Genomic DNA, 20,619 nt, shown 5'->3' with positions numbered 1-20,619 from the left:
GTCATGCATGCAAGTGGATCCTTTACTAAAGCATAGTAGCAAATTTCTTTTACTGATTGATGTTATCATCTAGAGCCATATTGGATGCACTTTCCAGAATGCGTTGGAGCATAAATATGTTTATAACTTTATATATGTAGCGGGAATCAAACATATAATAATAATAATAATTGTAGAAATCAAAAGTTGACCACTTTATATAATTATATTCACACACTCCGATGGGTGGAAGATTAAGTTCTTATTGGTTAATGTGGCGGATCATCCACAATGGCATCATGGTCGTGGAGACAGGTTGAACTTGAACTGATTCCTCCTCCCTCATGGCCGCTCCAATGAAAGGTCCACTGCAAAAGTTAATGTAGTTACAAAACTACCCCTCATACGTTTTTTTTTGGGGGGGATGGGGGGGTACCTAGTATTTGCAAAAGAAGGAACTGAACATGGATATGGCTGAGGTGGATGCTGAGGTAAGTGCAACATTGGAATTTGTTGCTCACTGGTCTTCTCATTCTCTTTCAACTGTGCCCAAATCAAATAGTTGCCGAAAAATGTCATCTTAACTTTGAAACATGTGGAAAAAGGTTGTCGTTTTCATGGGAACATTTAAAGTTTCATTACACTTCACGTTGAATGGAGTACAGTTTCTTAAAACAAGTACCTTCTTAGAGAGTGAATTGTTTCTTTCTTGCAATGCCCTCTCCTGTCATATAAAGGAGAGATTTATTAGTCAATGATACATGTTCTCAAGTTATAAAAAATAGCGCCTCAACCTAAATTGTTTCAGGATTTCATAATTCCAAATCAATATAAATGTGTTTGGCAGCATAAGAGATGATACGGCTACCTTTTTATGAAGCTCAGAGATGGACTCGTGCATGAGTTGGTTCTGCATATTAGGGTGTATAGTAGCAATTAGTCCTTATTATATACATACGGAAAGCAGATATGCATTTTTGGAAGAACCAAAAGCTGCTTACCTTTTTTGTCCGTATTCGCTTAAGAGCAGTCTCAAGTTGTTGCTCCACATTTTGAAGCTCTCTAAGGTTTAGTTGCTCTAGATCTTCCCCATCATAGTGCCTGTACATGTTCAAATGACATATGGTTATCCTACAATAAAACGTTTTAAGACCATATACCTTTTCAAAATGGGTTTCAAGATTAGCACATTCATAAAAAATTCTTAATATTTTGACTGATCTTAAATACATTCAAGGATACATGAGATTGTTATTAGACCCCTACAGTCGAACAGGAGGATAGCGGATGTTCATGCTGGAGTGGAAATTTGTAAACAATGTTAGGGTAGTCTTTTTGATAAGATATCTACATGTTGGTGGGCAGACGGGGGATTTAGTACGCAGTTGTCGCCAACACAAAATTCTCCACGAACAAAGTGGACGGCAAACATTCAACAACTTTGGTTTGTTGTTATTGTGCTAGGTTGCCTAACAATTGTATAGTAGCTATATTGTCACAAAATACCATTGTAGCTAAGCGCATGAGAGCATGTAGTTTGAGACTTGCCTCAACATCTACATCAACTATAGCCATGTATTTTGCTTCAACATTGGACGTGGATAAAGCAGATTGTCGTTTGGATGGCCAAGAGATTAGGTTCTCGCTTAGGATGACACAAAATTCGGAAGTTGAATGACATGAATCTTGGAACACTACCCTTGAGTAGGTTGTATGGTATTGTAGACTTGTAGTGTCTCAATGAGACTTTTATAAAAAATGGGGTCTTTCATGAGTGGTTTGTGAGAAGCAATTACTTTTCGAATAGTATCAACAAGAGTTGTGGCATCGTAGAATGTTATGGAAGACAGAGAGATAGTGTGTTTTGCATACTAGGTTTGAGAGAGCGATAAGTCTGTATAGTTAAGGATAACACTAATACCAAGAAAGTGGTTAGGGATGTCAAAAAGTCCTGTGGGACCCCGTTCCCATGGGGGCCCCGTCCCGTTTGGGGGAATTTTTTTAAAAAAATCGGGGGCGGGGGCAAGGTTAACCACTGTTTTAATTTCGGGGGTAGGGGCGGGGGTAGGCAATTCCGTCCCGAAACCCCCATGGGGACCCCGTTAATAAATTACACATATATTTACATATATTAATTATATAAATATAATAAACAATAACATGATTTTAAGTTGTCAAACTTCATCAAAAAACATGTTTTTAAGTTGTTTGTATAATATTTTTTAGATGCCATAACTTTTTTATTTTTAATATATCAAATTCTGCTGAAATAATTATTTGTTACCTAAAAAATAGTTTTTTTTAGTCTAAATAACAACTTCTTTTAGCCCAAAAAAAGACAACTCAAAATCAATTGGAGGCGAGGGAACGGGGGCGGGGGCAAGGGTAATAAAGGGGATTCGGGGCGGGGGCGGGGACGGGGGAATTTCGGGGGCGGGGGAAGGGATTTTACACCCCGTCCCGTTTACCCCCGTTAACATCCCTAAAAGTGGTAAAGTGTACGAATATCGGTCAATACGAACTCACGAGATAACGTAACTATTATGAAATGTAACAGTTTAGGACCAGAAGTAGTTAGAACAATGCCGTCCATATATAGTAATAGATATGCAATTTATTCATGCATTAAAAATTAAAAAATAAATACCACACAATCTGCAACGAGAACCGCATGAATGGATAAACGTGTCAAAGCGTTGGTACTCAGGGGAGGTTTTACCTAGGTGCCCGGTGTGGCACCAACAATTTTCGATTTTCAAACTTTTTACATATTTTTCCTGCATCTGCAACACTTATTTCAACCTCGACAACACCTAGTATGTATTCCCACGTCCGCCCCTATTGGTACTATTCATGTAGCACTTGCTACTACACAATACATAGATTTCCATAGGCGTAAAATATGATATAAAGCTAAGGAGTTAAAAATACATAAAAGGTCGATGCGTGTATTCGCCAAGGTATTTTGCAAGAATGCTCTTTGACTTCGAGTTAATGATTTTGATGAGGTTCTTTGCACGGTGATTTTATTGACAACCAGACTAAAGGATAATGACAATCAATACTGGTGGCTTAGCATTTACTACAAGACATGCCGTGTATCGTTGTAGAGAGCCATCCAAGTAGAATTTGTGATGGAATAGCCACATACACCTAATAACAAGAGCATCTAGGGGTCTCAGTAAGTATTGTTAGTATGTAACACACTATACTCATCATGTATGACAACCTTTTAGAGTGAGGCAGAGAGGGGCAACAGAGGGATTTGCGAGTAGAGTTGGAAATGGGTAAGATGAAGCGCTATGCCAATATATGAGATTCAAAAACTTATCAGAGTCTCGCGCTTAGACCAAGTCACCATTTTTGGCAGTAGGGAAAGCGAAACAAGCAGACCATTGGGGGAGGTGGTGTGAGTTATGCTATGGAAATAAGTGGGGGGGGGGTCGTTAGGATGTTGGGTTGTTGGTGATTAGAGTATCACCGACCATTTAGTATAACTGGAATTAAAATGAGTGCTAATATATATTTAAATTATGATCAAATATGAGTTTAGAGTTGTGGAATCCATACTTATATATAAGGCGGGTTTGATCTCAAGTAACATGAAAAAAGGTTTAGAGAGTTATGCCCCCTTACGATTGGCAGTTCCCCAAAACCTCTACATTCTTCTAGACCTAGAATGCAATGGAAAATCTTGATCAAAATACATGAATAAGTAAAAGAATAGGCCAAAGGCCTGTTAGGGTTTAAGCACTTCTACAAATGATTCAAACGATTTAACACAAAGCAATATATACAAACAAAAATAAGAACATGATGTCTAATGTGGTTCACACAGTTAGAGTGATTGGCTACGTCCAAAGCGAAACTTTAGTATACTAGTAAGTGGGGGGCCATTGGGATGTTGGGTTGTTGGTGATTAGAGTATCACCGAACATTTAGTATAACTGAAATCAAAATGAGTGCAAACACAGAGCAATATATACTAGTAAGTTGACCTAAAAACTGCCAATAAGACAAAACCCAAAAAGTTATGACAGATATGACCCAAAAATCAATTTAGTATCGTATCTGCTATAGAAACTATCCCATGAAAATTTTATTCCAGGATCGACTCCTCTTTACTGTAAAGCAGGACCTCATACTTGGTTTTCCTAGCGACTATAGGGCCAATATGGTGAATCAGTCTCCACAATTTAACAAGGAAACTCACATTGCCTTAGAGCATCCACAATGCAAGTAGTATAAGAGTTGAATGAGGTGATGATTAGGGTTGAATATGAGTTGAATAAATTGTGGATGATGACATGTAGTATAGTTGAATAAAGGAGTTGAATGATCATTGAATGGTTCAATACAAAAATTAAAGGGGTGCTTATGATTGAATAAGAGTTTAATGGTTATTCTAGAAATTGTTTTCCAAATACTAAAACTGCAACTTTCATTGTTGTTATGCAGATCAGATGAAGAAGAAAATAATTTGTTAGCTCTTGTTTCGAGACACAAGGATGAATGAGCCCTTAGTGGTGGTCCCACTCACCGATCAACGGGCGGGGTCGAGAGGCAACGCCTCAAATCCTCTACATAATTTTAAACCAAGAATGCACTACGAAGCCTTAATCAAAATGTATGAACAAGGCATTGTGGGTCTGGCAAGAGGCAACTTATGTTGCCTTACAACCCAAGCTACCCCAGTATATTGCAACCAGGATGCCTATCCGGTCCGTTTTAGAAGTTCCAGCTGCTTGGCGGATACTTCTAGAAAACGGTTTTCAAGTGCTAAAGCTTTAATTTTCATTGATCTTATCTAGATTTTGGATGAATGAATATATAAGTCGAGCTATTTTTGTTTGTGGGATGTGTTTGGTTTTCATCCCATGGCAAATATGTTGGCTCGGTTTTTGTCTGATGGTGGTGTATCATTGATGTGATGTAGAACCTTGTAACAACGAGAACGAAGTTGGAAAAGTTTTACAACATAGAGGATGCATACCTTGTGCAGGATGTTTGATATTTCTATGCATGGTGTAGCTTTGTCTCAAACTTTGCATTTCGAGTCATGACGAGTGGTGGTGCGCTTGATGGCACGTCGGCGGCCGAAGGGGTTTTAGGTTAAAAGCCTAAGGCTATGATACCATAAAGGATTCTTAATATCTACCGATCCCAACTGAATATAAGGATACACTAATTATGTATAGTAGCATAACTAACTGTCCCCTAATTATACGAACATATACATTAATTAAATACATTATATTGCTTTTAAGTGAATCTACCTTATGTTCTTTTCAAGAACTTCAATCTTTGCCTTAAGCTTGGAGGATTCAAGAGTCCAGCTTGCCTGTACTTACACATATTCTCAAAAAGTCAATAATTCAACCTGATACGGTTTTAAGGCAGTTATGCTCGATTTGAATGCTGATTTAGACAGAACATAAGAAAATTGGACAGTTAATGACAATTTTTATAATGTTCCTTCAATTAATATTTTATCTAATAAAAGTTATAGTAACAAATTAATGCGATATATTCATGCACATGTATATATACCTGCGTTTCGGTTTCAGGAGCAGTAAGCAATTTCTCTGCATACGAATACCTTTCATACCTCTCAAGAATCGTCTCCATACTACATGTTTCGACTAAATGTAAGATTAATATACATGTGTATATATGCAAGAATTTTAATGAACAGTTTACTATCGATTAACAATACATTATATATAGACTACAATGCATTGTTAAATTAAATCTTCCAAGAAAGAAATTAAAAATGGTATTTTAAGACGTTTAATTAGAATAAAGTAGATAAAAGTACATGCCATTCAATTCGATATTCCGAACCACTTTCATAACAGCAAAATCATTAAAACAAAAATTGTGGCTCCCTACTTAAGTATATATAGATGTCCTACTTAAGATACCTAAATCCTTTAAAGTAAAGATAGCTATCATCTACATGTTCTCATGTTTTATGTACCAAATTTCTATATTATCTATTCATCAAGAACATTGCATCAGTCGCTTTTCATTTCAAGAACATGTATTTCAGGGCATTTTTGTAACAATTTTTCTTCCTTGGTATGAAATGGAATATAACCAATCCTCCTTTTAATTTGAAGTTAGTTCTATTCATCAATTCGATTTTTAATTTGTCGTATATAATTAATTTAGATATAGTTTTTAAGGTTAATTTGTTGGTGTAATTAAGATGATCATCTGCCAAAAAAAAAGTACGACTTGAGACCCAAGACAGCTTTATGGGAATATCATAAAATCTCGAAGACCAAATTAGACGCTTTGAAGCTTTACAGCAATGACATCCCAATGTCGATTACAACTATTTGTCTCACTTAATCATCATTCGTTTAATTTTGTCATTTCCAATAACACAACAGCTAAAGTTACATAGCAAGAGTTAAAGCAATACGTACACTTGTTAATTTTGCAGAAATTTATGTCATTTCTCTAACCTCTTTATATATACCAGGCTTCTGGCAATCATCACAGTCCGCTTTATCTTTGTTAGTTTAATGATTCCAATTGAATAACATGTAATTGTCCTCATATATAAGCATCTATCTTTCCATATATTTAGATACAAACCATTTTACATTTACCAAAAGCAGAACTTTAGCTCTTCAATCTCATTTCTGTATGATATTTCTAATTAACCGATGATAACGAATTTAACATGTTTACGTTCACAAGAAATATATCCAGGATGTTGAAGTACTTACCAGCAAAAGATATTCAAACCTAAAATTTGCAAAATCAATGGTAAGTTATTGATTAACTTCAACGTATATAAAAACCCTAAATTTGAAATTTCAATCTTAGTCATATAGGTTGTACCTTACAGACGTAAAGCATATATAAAAACTGAAGACCTTATATACAATTCATATCATGGTAAGGACGATATAGAGGTTTTGAAAAGTTTGACAGAGAATATATCAACAACTGAGAGCTTGAATCGATGCACATTCTTGCTTAATTTCTTGTGTTTTGTTCTTTGAAAACGAAATGAACAAAAATGGTAACTTGATTTTCTATGAACACTCGCAAGAGAAATAATTACAATTTAAGGATGGAATATTTTTTGACAAATTGGTAACCTTAATTTTACTTTAATGCTTGATCTTTTACCCTTCTCCGGCGAGATCTTTTTGCAAGATTGCTTGTAATCTAAAAAATAATAATAAAAAAAAATACTTTGTGCTCGATCTATAGAGGTTTGACGAACCCCATGATTAAAAGTTAAAACACTGTCAATCGACCCTAAAGGAACTGGACTCTACCCCAAAAGATATGAATACAAATTATGCTAGATTCCAATATTAATCTTAGAGCTGAAATATTATATTTATAAAAAAAATCTTTTGAATTAGTACACATATCATCTCCCAACAGCTAGCCTAGGATACAACTTTTGTGATTAGTACTAGGTTGTCTTAAGTTGTTGCTTATGTACAAACAAATTAAAGTTGTAATCACTTTGAAGAAAATCTGGTACGATGATGTTAAGGCTGTAATGAGACAGCAATTAAGCAGCAGTGTCACACAGCTCAAGAAAACACTTGAGAGTTCCAACATCAATATTAAACTTTTTTCAGTAACAATTTATTAATAATTTCAAACAAATAAAACAGTACACTACCCAGAAAAAAACAAATAACAAAATCCACCCAAGGTAAGGGGTTTCATACTGGACTAAATATAGTAATATATTATAATTGTATAATAATATATATAGATGCATGCAGAAAGGAGAGAGAGTGAAGAAAACCCAAAGGATTTGTGTCAGGATAACCAAAAGAATAAGAAAAAACCTCAAGAACACACACAAGATTAAGAGGGTTAATTAATTTGACCCTGATGATATGAACTTGACCAAAAAAATTTTGATTTAGGGTTTAAATATTCATAGACTTCATGTGGTGCCTGTTCTTTTAGACTTTCTTATAAAAACATACACAAAGAAAAATCAAGACAAAAATAACTTGAAATCTTGAACATATCCATACAGATATATATGGAAAATAACTTCTGAATGATTTATAAACCCATCTCAGACAATAAAACCTGTCGACTTTTAAATGTATTTCAAGCCACTGATTTAAAAGAAGCTGAAGAAGAAGAAGAACAAGAAGAAGAAGACGAAGAAGAAGAAGAAGGGGGTGCGCACCTGGAGTGAGTGGCGTACTCAAAAAGTTTGCCTTTTGTGGAAAAAACGATGAGAGCAACATCAGCATCGCACAAGACAGAGATCTCATGAGCTTTCTTGAGCAAACCTGTTCTTCTCTTGGAAAATGTTACCTGTCTGCTAATCTTGTTCTCGATCCGCTTTAACTGCACCCTTCCTCTCCCCATCTAGCTTGCTTTTACAGGGTTTCTTTCTACAGAAACCCTAAATAGAATCAGCTTCTAAAGTGAAAAAACAATAAAAAATGCGAAGCAGATCTAAGAAGAAGAAGAAGACGACGACGAAGACACAGGAGAATGTTTTTCTGTAGCTTCCTTTCTATTTTGGTGTATGTATTATTTTATTAGACAGTCTTTCATACCATAAAAAAATCTGTTTCCATACCATATATATTTTATCTTGTAAACATCATAAAATTATTATTTGTGAGATCATTTTAACTTACTCCAATAACTTTGAAAGATTTTGAGTTCTAACTTCAAACTTTAACTGCCTCATCATCTGACAATAGTTTAGTTCTTATAAATATGATAAAGGTAGAGGCTGATTAATGGCCTTACATTAGACTATATGTGTATTCTACGCTTCTAACTTTTTTTAACCTTTAAGAAAAATGTACGTACGTACTAAAAAAACTAAATGCATGATTTGTTATATAAACCCAGAAATTAATGTTCATACTGTTTTTATATAAGATTCAAGAAACCATATTTGTAGGATAAAAAAATGTGGAATTTGAATTTGAGAGAGATGATTAAACCAATTAACACTTGGATTTTATAAGTATTTGATTGGATATTTAAAATGTAGGAATACAATTTTTATAAGATATATATCAATGGAGGGGCAACTGAAGTAAGGAATAAAAAAAGGAGAGGATGGTGAAAGGGAATAGTTGCATAAGAAAGGGATCTAAAACCAGGATGGTTTAGGACAGATTTGGTGTCAAGTTCTCATTGGTGGATTTCTTATCTCCCCTGTCTTGTTTTTAGGGTACATGTGTTGGATCGGGTCAATTTGAATCAATTAAATCCAAATCCAAATGAGCGAGAGTATGTCATACTTAATTAAAGTGTGAGTTGATAATTAGAGTATGTGTTCTACATAAAAGAAATTGAGAAATTAAGAAATTAAGTAATCTAATTATTTTTTGGTGGTTTTTAAAAAATATAAAAAGTTCTTTTATATTTTTTCTCTGTAATAGGTTATTTAGGAGCCCACTTCATACTATATGGATCGATCCCGATCCATTCAACATGTTCTAGAATGCCTATGTCGGCCCATTCCAACTTGTTTCGAAGGAAGAAGTATAAAACTTTTATTTTGGATTTTATTCCGAAATACTACACATTCCGGAGATCTACATATTTCAGAGTAAAGAATCAAAAGAAGATAGGGAACAAGATTTTGATGATTTGATAGTCTTATAAGTAAGTTGTTCATTCCTACACTTTTAGTTGTTTAATTATAAGATTAGTAGTGTAAAATATTTACTCAAGAACACTAAGAACACATCCAAAATACAAAGAACATGTGGACAATGTTATATATGTTCAATTTTTAGCTAATTTAGTGTTAGGACCAACCTAAAACTAGTTTAGTTATTGTGTTAGGTGTTGTTTGTTTTTTCGAAGCGAAAATTCATGAAGGCTGCAGACCACCTCTGCAATCCTCTGTAGCAGAAGAGGTGGAACAAACGGCTGCAGCCTATAATAAGAAACATGTTTGTTTTTTAACATCTGCAGTAAACTAAAATTTAAATAAACTAATTTTCTAAACTGAAAATAGTTCTCAACACTGAAACTTAATAATTCTAGTCTTAAACATTGAAATAATAATAACAAGAACATGTAAAAAAACAAAAATATAAAACTTAAAAAAAAAAAAAAAAACTTAAAAAAATGTAAAAGAAGCTAATAGTTTTATTCTAGAAAAAAAACTAATTTTAAAAAAACATTAAAAAAGAAAATAATAAAAAAATTAAGAAAGTATTGCAAACGTTGTCTACAAAGTTCGTAAAAAATTACACACGTTAAAAAAGATGTAACTGAAATTGAAAATATTATTAATAAAACGGTAAAAAAAATTTAAAAAATCAAGTTAAAAAAAATCATGGAAATTATAAAAATAAATTGTATCACATCCGTAAATAAAAATTTAAGAAAATCAAAGTTTTAAAAAAAATAATTAAAAAAAAGTTATACAAGAATTCTTAAAAAAACACTTAGAAAAAATGAAAGCTGAAGATGTTAGAAGAGGCAAGTCAAGTGCTGCGCCATGCAACACACGTGTAGAGGTTTTGTAGTCTGAAGTCTTCCAAAAAACAAACTGCTGCGAGAGGGAAAATGTTGCGCGTGTGCTGCACCACACAACAATAAGTGGTTTGAAGAGCTTTTTATAGAAAAACAAACATCACCTTTGACTATTATACATTGAAAATTGGTTTTTTGAATCACACAAAAGACATCCCAAGCATGTCCGAATGCAAAGGACTGCTCTGGAACACTGAGAACATGTTCATAATGTGCACAATAGTTTCGAAATGTTCATCGAATTTGGTTTTGGAACACATTTAAACTTCTTAATTACTTTTTTTTGTTTTATCTATAGCATGACAAGGATTTTGATGCATCAATTACACTATTTTGCAAACCAGAAATTTATACGGATATCCTTGTGAGACTTAAGGATAGACTGTCACATGAGACTATGTTCCAAAAGACTTGTTTTGGTAGGTGGATATTTATGTGGCGGTAGAGGGGGGTCATTTACTTCTACATTATGTGTTACACAGGAGTTGTGATAGACCCTCGAAGCGAAGTGGGTGAAATGATTTTTAAGATAGAGGGGTGTGAGCTGACTTTTGGGAAGAAAGAATTTTTCTTGTCACCATCTTCCAGTTTGATGAATATTTTTGGTGCCGCTGATTCCGGTCTTACTTTCCAATCTCATGTATTTATTATGGTTGAGAAGAATAACACCGTGGAATTCAAAGATGTCATTGATGTGTTTGAAGCATCGCTTAATGACATATCGGACGAGGATGTAGTTTGTGTATGTCTTATATATTTGTTAGAGAAGGGTTTTAATGGGCGCTTGCATCGTCAAATGTGGTATCCAACCTTAATGAATTCAAAAGGTATCATGTCATTAATTTATATGTAACGGTTGTTCTAGGTATCATTTAATTTTCAAGTTTTCAGGGTTTTGCACTGGGACTCGACAAGTTGGGGAGCCCAACTTGACGACTAGAGATCGTTTTTGGACGTAGAACTTAGGATCTACTTGACGAGTTGGAAGGCCCTAACTCGAAGAGTAGGCACTGTAAAGGAAAACCCTAATTTTCAGGGGTTCGTACCCTATTTAAGAAACTTATGGGTCATTTGTGGCCTTCCTCATCATCCTAGTTTTCCAAAGAGAAACCCTAGCAGTACTTTAATGTCTTCTTGAGTGTGTGTGAGATTTGGAGAGTGAATCTTGTGCTTTTTGGAAGGAAACTTGAAGGTTGAAGAGATTGAAGTGAGGATAGGGCTTTAGATCTGGCATCTACCTAGCGTTAGCATCTATTTGGAGGTAAAAAGTTGCTACCTTGATCTCTATTTGCTTAGATCTCATCTTATGAAAGAATATGGTCACTTTTGGTGCAAAAGGGTGTCATACTAGGATTTTGACTTGTCATGAGGATATGGTTCCAGATCTGGACACCTCTAGGTCATCATAGACTTAAAGTTACTCCCTTTACCTAGTCTAGGCCCTTTTCCATGTCCTAAACATTGTATGAACCCTAGTTTTAGTGTTTTAGCCATTTGAGGCCATGCATGCAAGTAAAATTTGCAACTTTACATGGTATTTTGGTCTTAAGGGACTGGATCTGTAGTTTGGAGGTTTGGATTCGACTGGAAGGACTGATTATATTAAGGCAAGGGAAAACTCGACGAGTTGCCCTGACGAATTGGCGACTTGGAGTGGGTTTTCCCGTTTTCAGTCTGCAGAGTAAACTCGGCGAGTTGATAAGATAACTCGATGAGTTAGATCGGTTTTTCCTGTTTTCGATATGACGAGTAACTCGACGATTTGGTTAGGTTTTTTCCCGATTTTCTGAACACTAAAGGAACTCGACGAGTTGCTAGATGCACTTGACAAGTTGGGTCAACATGTACTGTTGACTTTGACTGTTGACCTTGATTTTGACCATGGTTAACCAAGTTTGATTTTGAGGGTATTTTTGGTATTTCAGGATTTTCACAAGACTAGTCACATGATGATTGTAGGCAGTTGAGTTGGAGCTGCATGTTGGGACTTATCTAATCATATTATCCTATCAGTTCAAAATTTTTGGGAGGTGAGTCTCCTCACCATACCAATGGGTTGAAGGCACCAAGGCCGACCCATTCTATGTTATGTGGTACACTAGTTGATGAGGTGATATGTGACATGTTAGTTGGTTATATGCTAGGTGGTATGTTAGTTGCAAATGTTGTGTACTTGCATGAAAGAAATGGGGGAACCCATGGCGCTTGGATGTAAGACCATGCGGGGGAGCCCATGACTTTTCAAGTAAAGACCATGAGGGGAGCCAATGACACTTAGATGTAAGACCATGTGGGGGAGCCCATGACTTTTTAGGTCAAGAGCATGGGGGAGCCCATGACACTCGGATGTCAGACCATATGGGGGAGCACATGGCTTTCTAGCTAAAGACCACGGGGGAGCCCATGACACTTAGGTGTAATACCATGTGGGGGAGCCCATGACATCCTGGAGTAAGACCCTGGGAGGAGCCCACGACTTCCTTATATGTTTGTATGCATGGCTTATGTGGTTTATGTAGCTTTTATAGCTAATATAGATTATGGGATTATGTGGGGTATGCTCTGGGGAACTCAATAAGCATTAGCTTACAGTTTGTTGATTGTTTTAGGTACATTTAAGCCTAAGGGCAAGAGCAAGGCTTGATGATGCGGCATGCACTCTTCGACATTTGTTTTGATGGGACACTCTGATATTTGAAATAAAATGTTGATGTTATGGATTTTGAAAACAATTGTCATTAATATTTCATATTTTATGGGAATGTTTTGGTTAATTAAAAATGAAAAGTTTATTTGAAAATTTGGTTCATTACAAGTTAGTATCAGAGCCTTAGTTTGAGGGATTCGGGCACACTCCCAGGTGTGTCAAGATTCAAACTAAGGAAATGGTAAAATTGTTTTCAAAAATCAAAGTTAAAACTTCTTAAAATAGAATAAGAGGAGAGTGCAATGCACATGATTAACTGAGCTCAAGTAAGTGGTTCCCCAATATGTTAGCCATGTGATACTGATATTTGGATTATGATAGTCGAATGGATTTTGCTATGTGTATGCTTCTAAAATTGTATACGTTTAGGAGATTATAGCCTTAGAATGACTGTTTCAGCTTTATTTACTGCTCTTTGTTTGGTTGTGGTCCTAGGGTAGAATCTATTATTCGAAAGTCTATTTGATCATTTCCTGTGTATAATTTGCATGCATAAAGGCAACCTGTTATAATTGAGTTCTGGTTTGTTATGGACAAAGAAAATCTTAGGATAGCCCAGGATTTGAGCTATGCGGTAGCCTGTGAGATATGTTTTGTTCTGAGACGAATTAGGGTTACCAGGTAGAGCCTTGGGGAAGGTACAGGTAGGTGTGGAAGGTAGTATTGGGCCCATATTACTGAAAGCACATGACTTGTTCCCAAACCAATGTTAGATATGGAGGCTCTAAGGAGAACCGGTGTGGGAGGATCCCCTTTTTTAGACATCCTGATCTGGGTCGGGCGACGGTACCGGGCCCATTAATGAGAGGTTTCGCGAGCTTCGTGGTCGAGGTTACGAGGGGCATCCTTGACGCTACCGCAATGATTTTTAGGACGATCAAGGAAGGGATGATGGAGATTATGGAGGAGAGGCTTAGGTCATTCAGAGCCGAGATTGTTGCGGGCCAGGTCGGGGCACAAACTCCCTCGTTCCAGGAGTTTAAGGCGTGTAGGGCGCCAGAGTTCTTCGGGGTCAGGGACCCCATAGTTAGCTGACGCTGGGTGACGGACATGGAGAACGCCCAATGCACGAGTTCTTGCCCTGATGCGGTAAATGTGGGTTTTGCTTCATATATGCAAAGGGATCGAGCCCGTGATTGGTGGGGAGAGGTGACTAGCCAGGTGGGAGCAACCGGTGTGGCTGAGATGACATGGGAAAAGTTTGTCAGGTTCTTTGATTTGGAGTTTGCACCATCTGTTGAGGTGCAACGACTAGTGAGGGAGTTTCATGAGCTCCAACAGACCAACGAGACCGTGGCGGAGATCACCGCCAATTTTCGGGAACCAGCACTGTTGAACCCACAGTATGCTACATATGAGGATATGAGGAGGACGAGGTATCATTCCATGCTGAGGATTGATATTCGAGAGTTTGTGAGCTTTAGAGGGTGCAAAACCCTGAACGAGATGGTGGAGAAGGCCTGTGAACGGGAGATGGAGTTGGAGTTCCGCACTAAGCGGAAACCAGAGCAGGCATAGACAACGGTAGGTCAGGCTAAAAAGCCTAAGACCTCAGATTCTTCCAGTAGGGGCTAGTAGGGCCGTGGCCGGTGTGCCGAGTGTGACAAAGCGCACAGTGGGGCTTATCGAGTGGCAGGCTCAGGATGTTATGCATGTGGCCAGTCGGGTCACATGAGTATGGATTGCCCCAAGAAGGGCTTGATTTGTTTCCACTATAACAAGACTAGCCACAAATGAGCCGATTGTCCGAGGTTGTAGGGAGGAGGAGGAATAGTGGCGGCGCCTGCGCCTGCCACAATGAGGATCACTGATGGCCGCCTTGCCAAGGCGGATTCTCCAGCGGTGAAGAGCCACACATTTCAGTTGACTACCGAGGAGGCTTGGGCAGTGCCAGACATCGTGGATGGTATGTGTTTTATCTTTCCTGCTTGATATTGATTTGTATTGCTTATATGTATATATGTGCTCATGTATAGGGACCTTTTTGGTCAATGGTATGTCGGCTCATGTTCTGTTTGACTCAGGTGCTACCCGATCGTTTGTATCTATTATGCTTAGCAAGAAGTTCTAGGATGCGCCGAGGATTTTGGATTCCCTACTTGAGGTTGAGATTGCGGATGACCGCACTGTGAGTGTTGTGAGGTTGTATTGGGACTGTGTACTAAATGTGATTGGGGAGAGGTTCCGTGTTGATCTAGTCCCGATACCATTGTGAGGGTTGAATGTGATCGTCGGGATGGACTGGTTGGGGGCCAATGGGGCCATGATAGATTGCGAGTGACTGCTGGTGAGGGTTCGAACCCCAAGTGGGGGAGAACTGGTTATTCATGGAGAGAGGGCCTCACATGGGCCAACCCTCTGTTTAGCTGTGAGGGCTATGAGATTTCTTCAGCAGGGTTTTTCGGGATTTTTGGCATATATCTCGGATACGAGGGTTGAGTGTTGGGTTTTAAGCACTATAACACTCCTATGGTGCACATGCAACCCTAAATGCTTTGGATCTATGTTTTCTCTAATTATACATGCATTTTGTTTTTCCAAAGCATTCACCCTATCTAGCATAAAATTGAAGCTATATAATTAAAACTTAGTTTGGATGCTTACCTCTTGAGTAGGGTAGAGTTCTTGACCTTTGAAAGCTTGAGCACCACAAGTGTGATGCCTTTAATGGTTCGCAAACACCAAATGCAAGAGGAGGCTTTGGAGAAAAGCTTATTTAACACAAAATCAACTTCACTCTCTTAGAATGTATGTGGGTACCGATTTTAGCTCTAGGGGTGAGTATTTATAATGTGACAAATGCTACGGTTACACTTTGTAAACCCTAATAACCTTTCATATATTTAGTCTCCATGGGTTAACCTCCATGGACTATCCATGGATTATCTTAATGGTTTAGCCCATCCTAAGTAACTATGGATCATTAGTCCACATTATAATAATGATTAATTTACCCAATTAGTCCCCACATATTTAATTAGTCTATTTTGATCACAAAATTAATTCCAAACTAACTCTTGACCAATACCAATTAAATAATATGATATCTCAATTAATATATATTATACTTATAATATATTACAAATCACAAATAACCTTACTCTCAAAAGTCCATCCTATCAAATTGCACCGATAAAGGCAACCCAAAAGGACCATGCTACAATCAGGTCAAGTACATCTCAGTTATAGTTATGGGCTTAGACACCAAATCCAACATTGAGACCTCAACAAATTTGGGTAGTGTGCCAGTTGTACGATATTTTAAGGATGCCTTCCCTGAGGAGTTGCCTTGAGTGCCTCCGGAGAGGCAAGTGGAGTTTCGCATTGATTTGGTGTTGGGTACCGCTCTGATAGCTAAGGCATCGTATCGGCTAGCTCCACCTGAGATGCAGGAGCTATCTATGTAGATTCAGGAGCTACTAGACCGAGCGTTTATCCGTCCGAGCAGTTCCCCATGGGGAGCACCGATCCTGTTTGTGAAACAGAAGGACGGGTCACATAAGATGTGTATTTATTATTGAGAGTTGAACAAGCTAACATTGAAAAACCGTTATCTGTTTTCGAGGATTGATGATTTATTCGATCAACTGCAAGGTGCGTTTTGGTTTTCCAAGATTGATCTTCGGTCGGGATACCATCAGATGAGGATTCGGGATGAGGATATACCAAAGACAACTTTCAGGACTCGGTACGGGCACTATGAGTTTGTGGTGATGCTATTCGGGCTCACCAATGCCCCAAGAACGCTCATAGATCTCATGAACACAGTGTGTAGACCAATGCTGGATCGGTCGGTGATCGTTTTTATTGATGATATTGTAACATCCCAAAATATGTGCCAAAAATTTCATTTTTTAAAACATGTATTTAGCAAAACATTAGGAATAAAACGATCAATGATCATATCATTTCACAAAGATATTGCATGTCTGGAAAACATTTTTATAAAACGTAAAAGTGTCAGAGTACAAATCCCCAGGAAGATCTCATAATGCGGAATACAAAGCATGCGTGTGATGTACCGCTACCGCGCCGGCTCCTTCCCCTTCGAAGAAGAGGTACCTGAAACCAAAACTGAAAACTGTAAGCACGAAGCTTAGTGAGTTCCCCCACTGTACCACATACCATATAATCACATAACATACATATACTGTCGGGCATATCTGGGTGCCCAACCTACCCCTTCGGTCCTTATGACCGAATACTGCTGGGCATATCTGGGTGCCCGACCTACCCCTTCGGTCCTTACGACCGGATACTGCCGGGCATATCTGGGTGCCCGACCTACCCCTTCGGTCCTTACGACCGGATACTGGGGACTATTTCACCCCTACTGCTACCACATAACACATATCACATAACATCATATCATACTAGCACATAAACATAACACAGGTAGTAGCAACCCTAGATGAATATCACAGAGACCATCATCTATCATACAACTCCTACCGGTGGGCCGACATTGTGGCCGTAGACCCACCGCTACTGGAAGGTAACTCACCTCAAAGTAGCTGCTGATCTGCGTGGGAACTGACTGTCTGCTGCTGCTGCCACTCCGGAAATCCTCCGGCTAAAATTCCCACAAAAACCTTAGTCAAATACTGCTAACCGACCTCAGGGTAAAATGACCATTTACCCCTTACCAATCAAGAGTCAAGTCAAAGTCAACTGCCAGTTGGCCCGACTCGCCGAGTTGACTTGCCAACTCGCCGAGTCCCTATCCCTTTGTCCGACCATAAACCCGTCTCTACTCGTCGAGTTAAGCATTGACTCAACGAGTTCTCTTTCTAAACTAAAGGCCAATAGTCCTTCATCCTACTCGCCGAGTTGTATGAACAACTCGCCGAGTTCTTCTTCATCCGAAGAACACTCTATGCTGAGACTCGCCGAGCTATGAACAACTCGCCGAGTCTGTTCTTGAGGCAAGAAGATTGCCTTGAACTCGCCGAGTCATGGCATTGACTCGCCGAGTTACTTCATGAGTGAGTTTGGCTTCCGACCCACTGAGTCACACCCCCATGACTCACTACTCCAACCCGCAACACGAAAAAGGGGAAAAACTCGGGGACTCGCGACTCGACTCGCCGAGTCTGCCACATGCAAATACTATACACGTGATTCTGGTTGAATCCAGCTCATGCCATTCATAGATATGGGTTTCTAGGGCCTGATTAACACGTAAAGTTTCCAACTTTACGTGTAAATAAACACCCATGAGGGTTTTAGGGCTCAAAATGCACCAAAAGAGTAGATCTAGGGCTTTCATGCAATATGGCTCCATAAAGGCAGAAGATCCAAGCTCCTGGAGCTCAATCATGCCTAGATCTAGAGGCTAAACAACTTATTAAGAACCCTAAACACAAACAAGCTTGGGAAAAGGCTCAAGAAGGACTTTCATGGAGCTACAAGGGACAATAAGCATGAAAACAGATGGAAACTGAGTTATACCTCAAGGAAATCACTGAGATAACACAAATATGCCTGGCTTCCTTCTTCTCTTCTTGATATACTCTCCTTCCCTCTCCCAATCTTCAAGAAACACACCAAAATGCTTCAATATCACAAGGAACAAGGCTTGAACGAAGTATAAGGCTCTGAGGGTGAAGGGGGCGAGCTTAGGGGCAGATAAAAGGGTTTAAATAAGGTGCAAACCCTTGAAATTTAGGGTTTCATCAGACAGCGGGGACTCGCCGAGTCGCCAACTTAAACGTGTTCCGGATCCCGTCTCTACTCGGCGAGTCGGACCTACAACTCGCCGAGTCCAAGGCTAAAAATGAAAAACACTAAGATAAATTTTGCGTACCAGGAACCAGGTGCTACAAATCTCCCCCACTTATTTTAGACTTCATCCTCGAAGTCTGCCGCTCGATCCTGAAACAGCTCGGGGTAATGCTCCATAATTTCTTCCACCAACTCCTAAGTCCATTCTGAACCCTTGCGGTGCTGCCATTGCACCTTCACTAATTCCACCCTCTTGTTCCTTAGATCCTTCGACTTCCAGTCGAGGATTGCGACTGGGCACTCAATGTAATTCAAGCTGTCATCAAGCTGTATATCCTCTAACGGCACCACCGCTGAATCATCCACCAGGCACTTCCGCAGCTGGGAGACATGGAAGGTGCTGTGGATCTGACTGAGCTCGGCTGGCAGATCCAGCCTATATGCCACCTTGCCCATCCGGGCTACAACCCTAAACGGACCAATGTATCTCGGGCCCAACTTGCCCCGCTTCCTGAATCGAATGATGCCTTTCCAGGCGACACTTTCAGGAGAACCATATCCCCGACCTGGAATTCCAGGTCTAATCGACGCTTGTTGGCGTAACTTTTTTGCCAACTCTGCGTAGTCTGAAGCCTGCTGGATCCTCTCGGTCGTCTTGAGCACCACCTCGGTGCTCCCCATGACCCTCTGGCCAACTTCACCCCAACATATCGGGGTCTTGCACCTCCGCCCATACAACATCTCGAATGGGGGACGGTCAATACTCGTGTGGTAGCTGTTGTTGTATGAGAACTCAACCAAGGGAAGATAGGTATCCCGGCTACCACCGAAGTCTAGCACGCATGCCCGCAACATATCCTCTAAAGTCTGGATGGTCCGCTCACTCTGACCATCCGTCTGCGGGTGAAAGGCGGTGCTAAAATGCAGACGAGTGCCCAACTCATCATGAAACCTCTTCCAAAACCTGGAAGTGAACCGCACATCTCGATCTGATATCACTGACATTGGCACCCCGTACCGCGCCACTATCTCCCTGATAAAGATATCGGCCAACTTTTCGGCCGAGATACTCTCCTGAATCAGAATAAAATGGGCGCTCTTGGTCAACCGATCCACGATGACCCAAATCGAATCTACTCCTCGCGCCGTCCGTGGAAGCTTTGTGATAAAATCCATCGTAATATCCTCCCATTTCCACAACGGGATATCCAACGGCTGCATCTTGTCGTGCGGTCTCTGATGCTCGGCCTTGACCTTCCTGCAGTTCAAACACCGCTCGACGTACGATGCCGTATTCCGCTTCATGCAGGGCCACCAATAGTCTAGGCGAAGATCCCGATACATCTTCGTCGCCCCTGGATGAATAGAGAATCGGGATTTGTGCGCCTCCTCCATCAAGATCTGGCGCACGCCTCCGTGATACGACACCCACACCCTACGGTGTAGTGTCAATAACCCTTGGCTATCATAATCGAAGGAGGTGACTTGACCCACTATACGCTCACACTTCCGATGTTCTTCCTTCATAGCCTCCTGCTGAGCTTCCCGAATATGCTCTAACAGGGGAGTCACCACAGTCATCCTCATGCAAATATCCCTGATCAGCGCCGCCTTGCGGCTAAGCGCATCGGCCACCACATTCGCTTTCCCCGGGTGATAAAGGATCTCGCAATCATAATCCTTCACCACGT

At 39.3% G+C, this 20,619-nt stretch overlaps 1 protein-coding gene across 2 annotated transcripts; it reads right to left on the bottom strand.

The window, feature by feature from the left end:
- Window positions 1–90: 90 nt before the first annotated feature.
- Window positions 91–8,542, bottom strand: LOC111920093 (truncated transcription factor CAULIFLOWER A). 2 transcript variants are annotated; one of them, XM_023915677.3, is made up of 8 exons: window positions 8,168–8,541; window positions 5,530–5,608; window positions 5,256–5,320; window positions 981–1,080; window positions 848–889; window positions 662–703; window positions 416–522; window positions 91–347 (listed from the first exon to the last, which is right to left on the bottom strand). In XM_023915677.3, exons 1-8 carry the CDS (start codon window positions 8,350–8,352, stop codon window positions 242–244), a joined length of 726 nt encoding a protein of 241 aa, XP_023771445.1. In that variant the 5' UTR covers window positions 8,353–8,541; the 3' UTR covers window positions 91–241. The 2 variants fall into 2 exon arrangements, with proteins under 2 accessions (XP_023771445.1, XP_042755247.1); XM_042899313.2 differs by lacking the exons at window positions 5,256–5,320; window positions 5,530–5,608 and having other exon boundaries at window positions 8,168–8,542.
- Window positions 8,543–20,619: the final 12,077 nt, after the last annotated feature.

The sequence above is a fragment of the Lactuca sativa genome, chromosome 2 (assembly GCF_002870075.4).
Source record: "Lactuca sativa cultivar Salinas chromosome 2, Lsat_Salinas_v11, whole genome shotgun sequence".
Lineage (NCBI taxonomy): Eukaryota > Viridiplantae > Streptophyta > Magnoliopsida > Asterales > Asteraceae > Lactuca > Lactuca sativa.
The sequence above is the reverse complement of the archived record's forward strand: the minus strand, read 5'-3'. Positions and strand labels throughout refer to the sequence as shown.

What these genes read in the sequence shown, in the direction of transcription:
- LOC111920093 (XM_023915677.3), bottom strand. Translation starts at nt 8,352, where the DNA reads ATGGGGAGAGGAAGGGTGCAGTTAAAGCGGATCGAGAACAAGATTAGC. An exon ending in GAGTACGCCACTCACTCCAG is followed by an intron (nt 5,609 to 8,167) that starts GTGCGCACCCCC and finishes CGAAACATGTAG; the next exon opens with TATGGAGACGATTCTTGAGA. An exon ending in TCTCTGAGCTTCATAAAAAG is followed by an intron (nt 704 to 847) that starts GTAGCCGTATCA and finishes TTTATATGACAG; the next exon opens with GAGAGGGCATTGCAAGAAAG.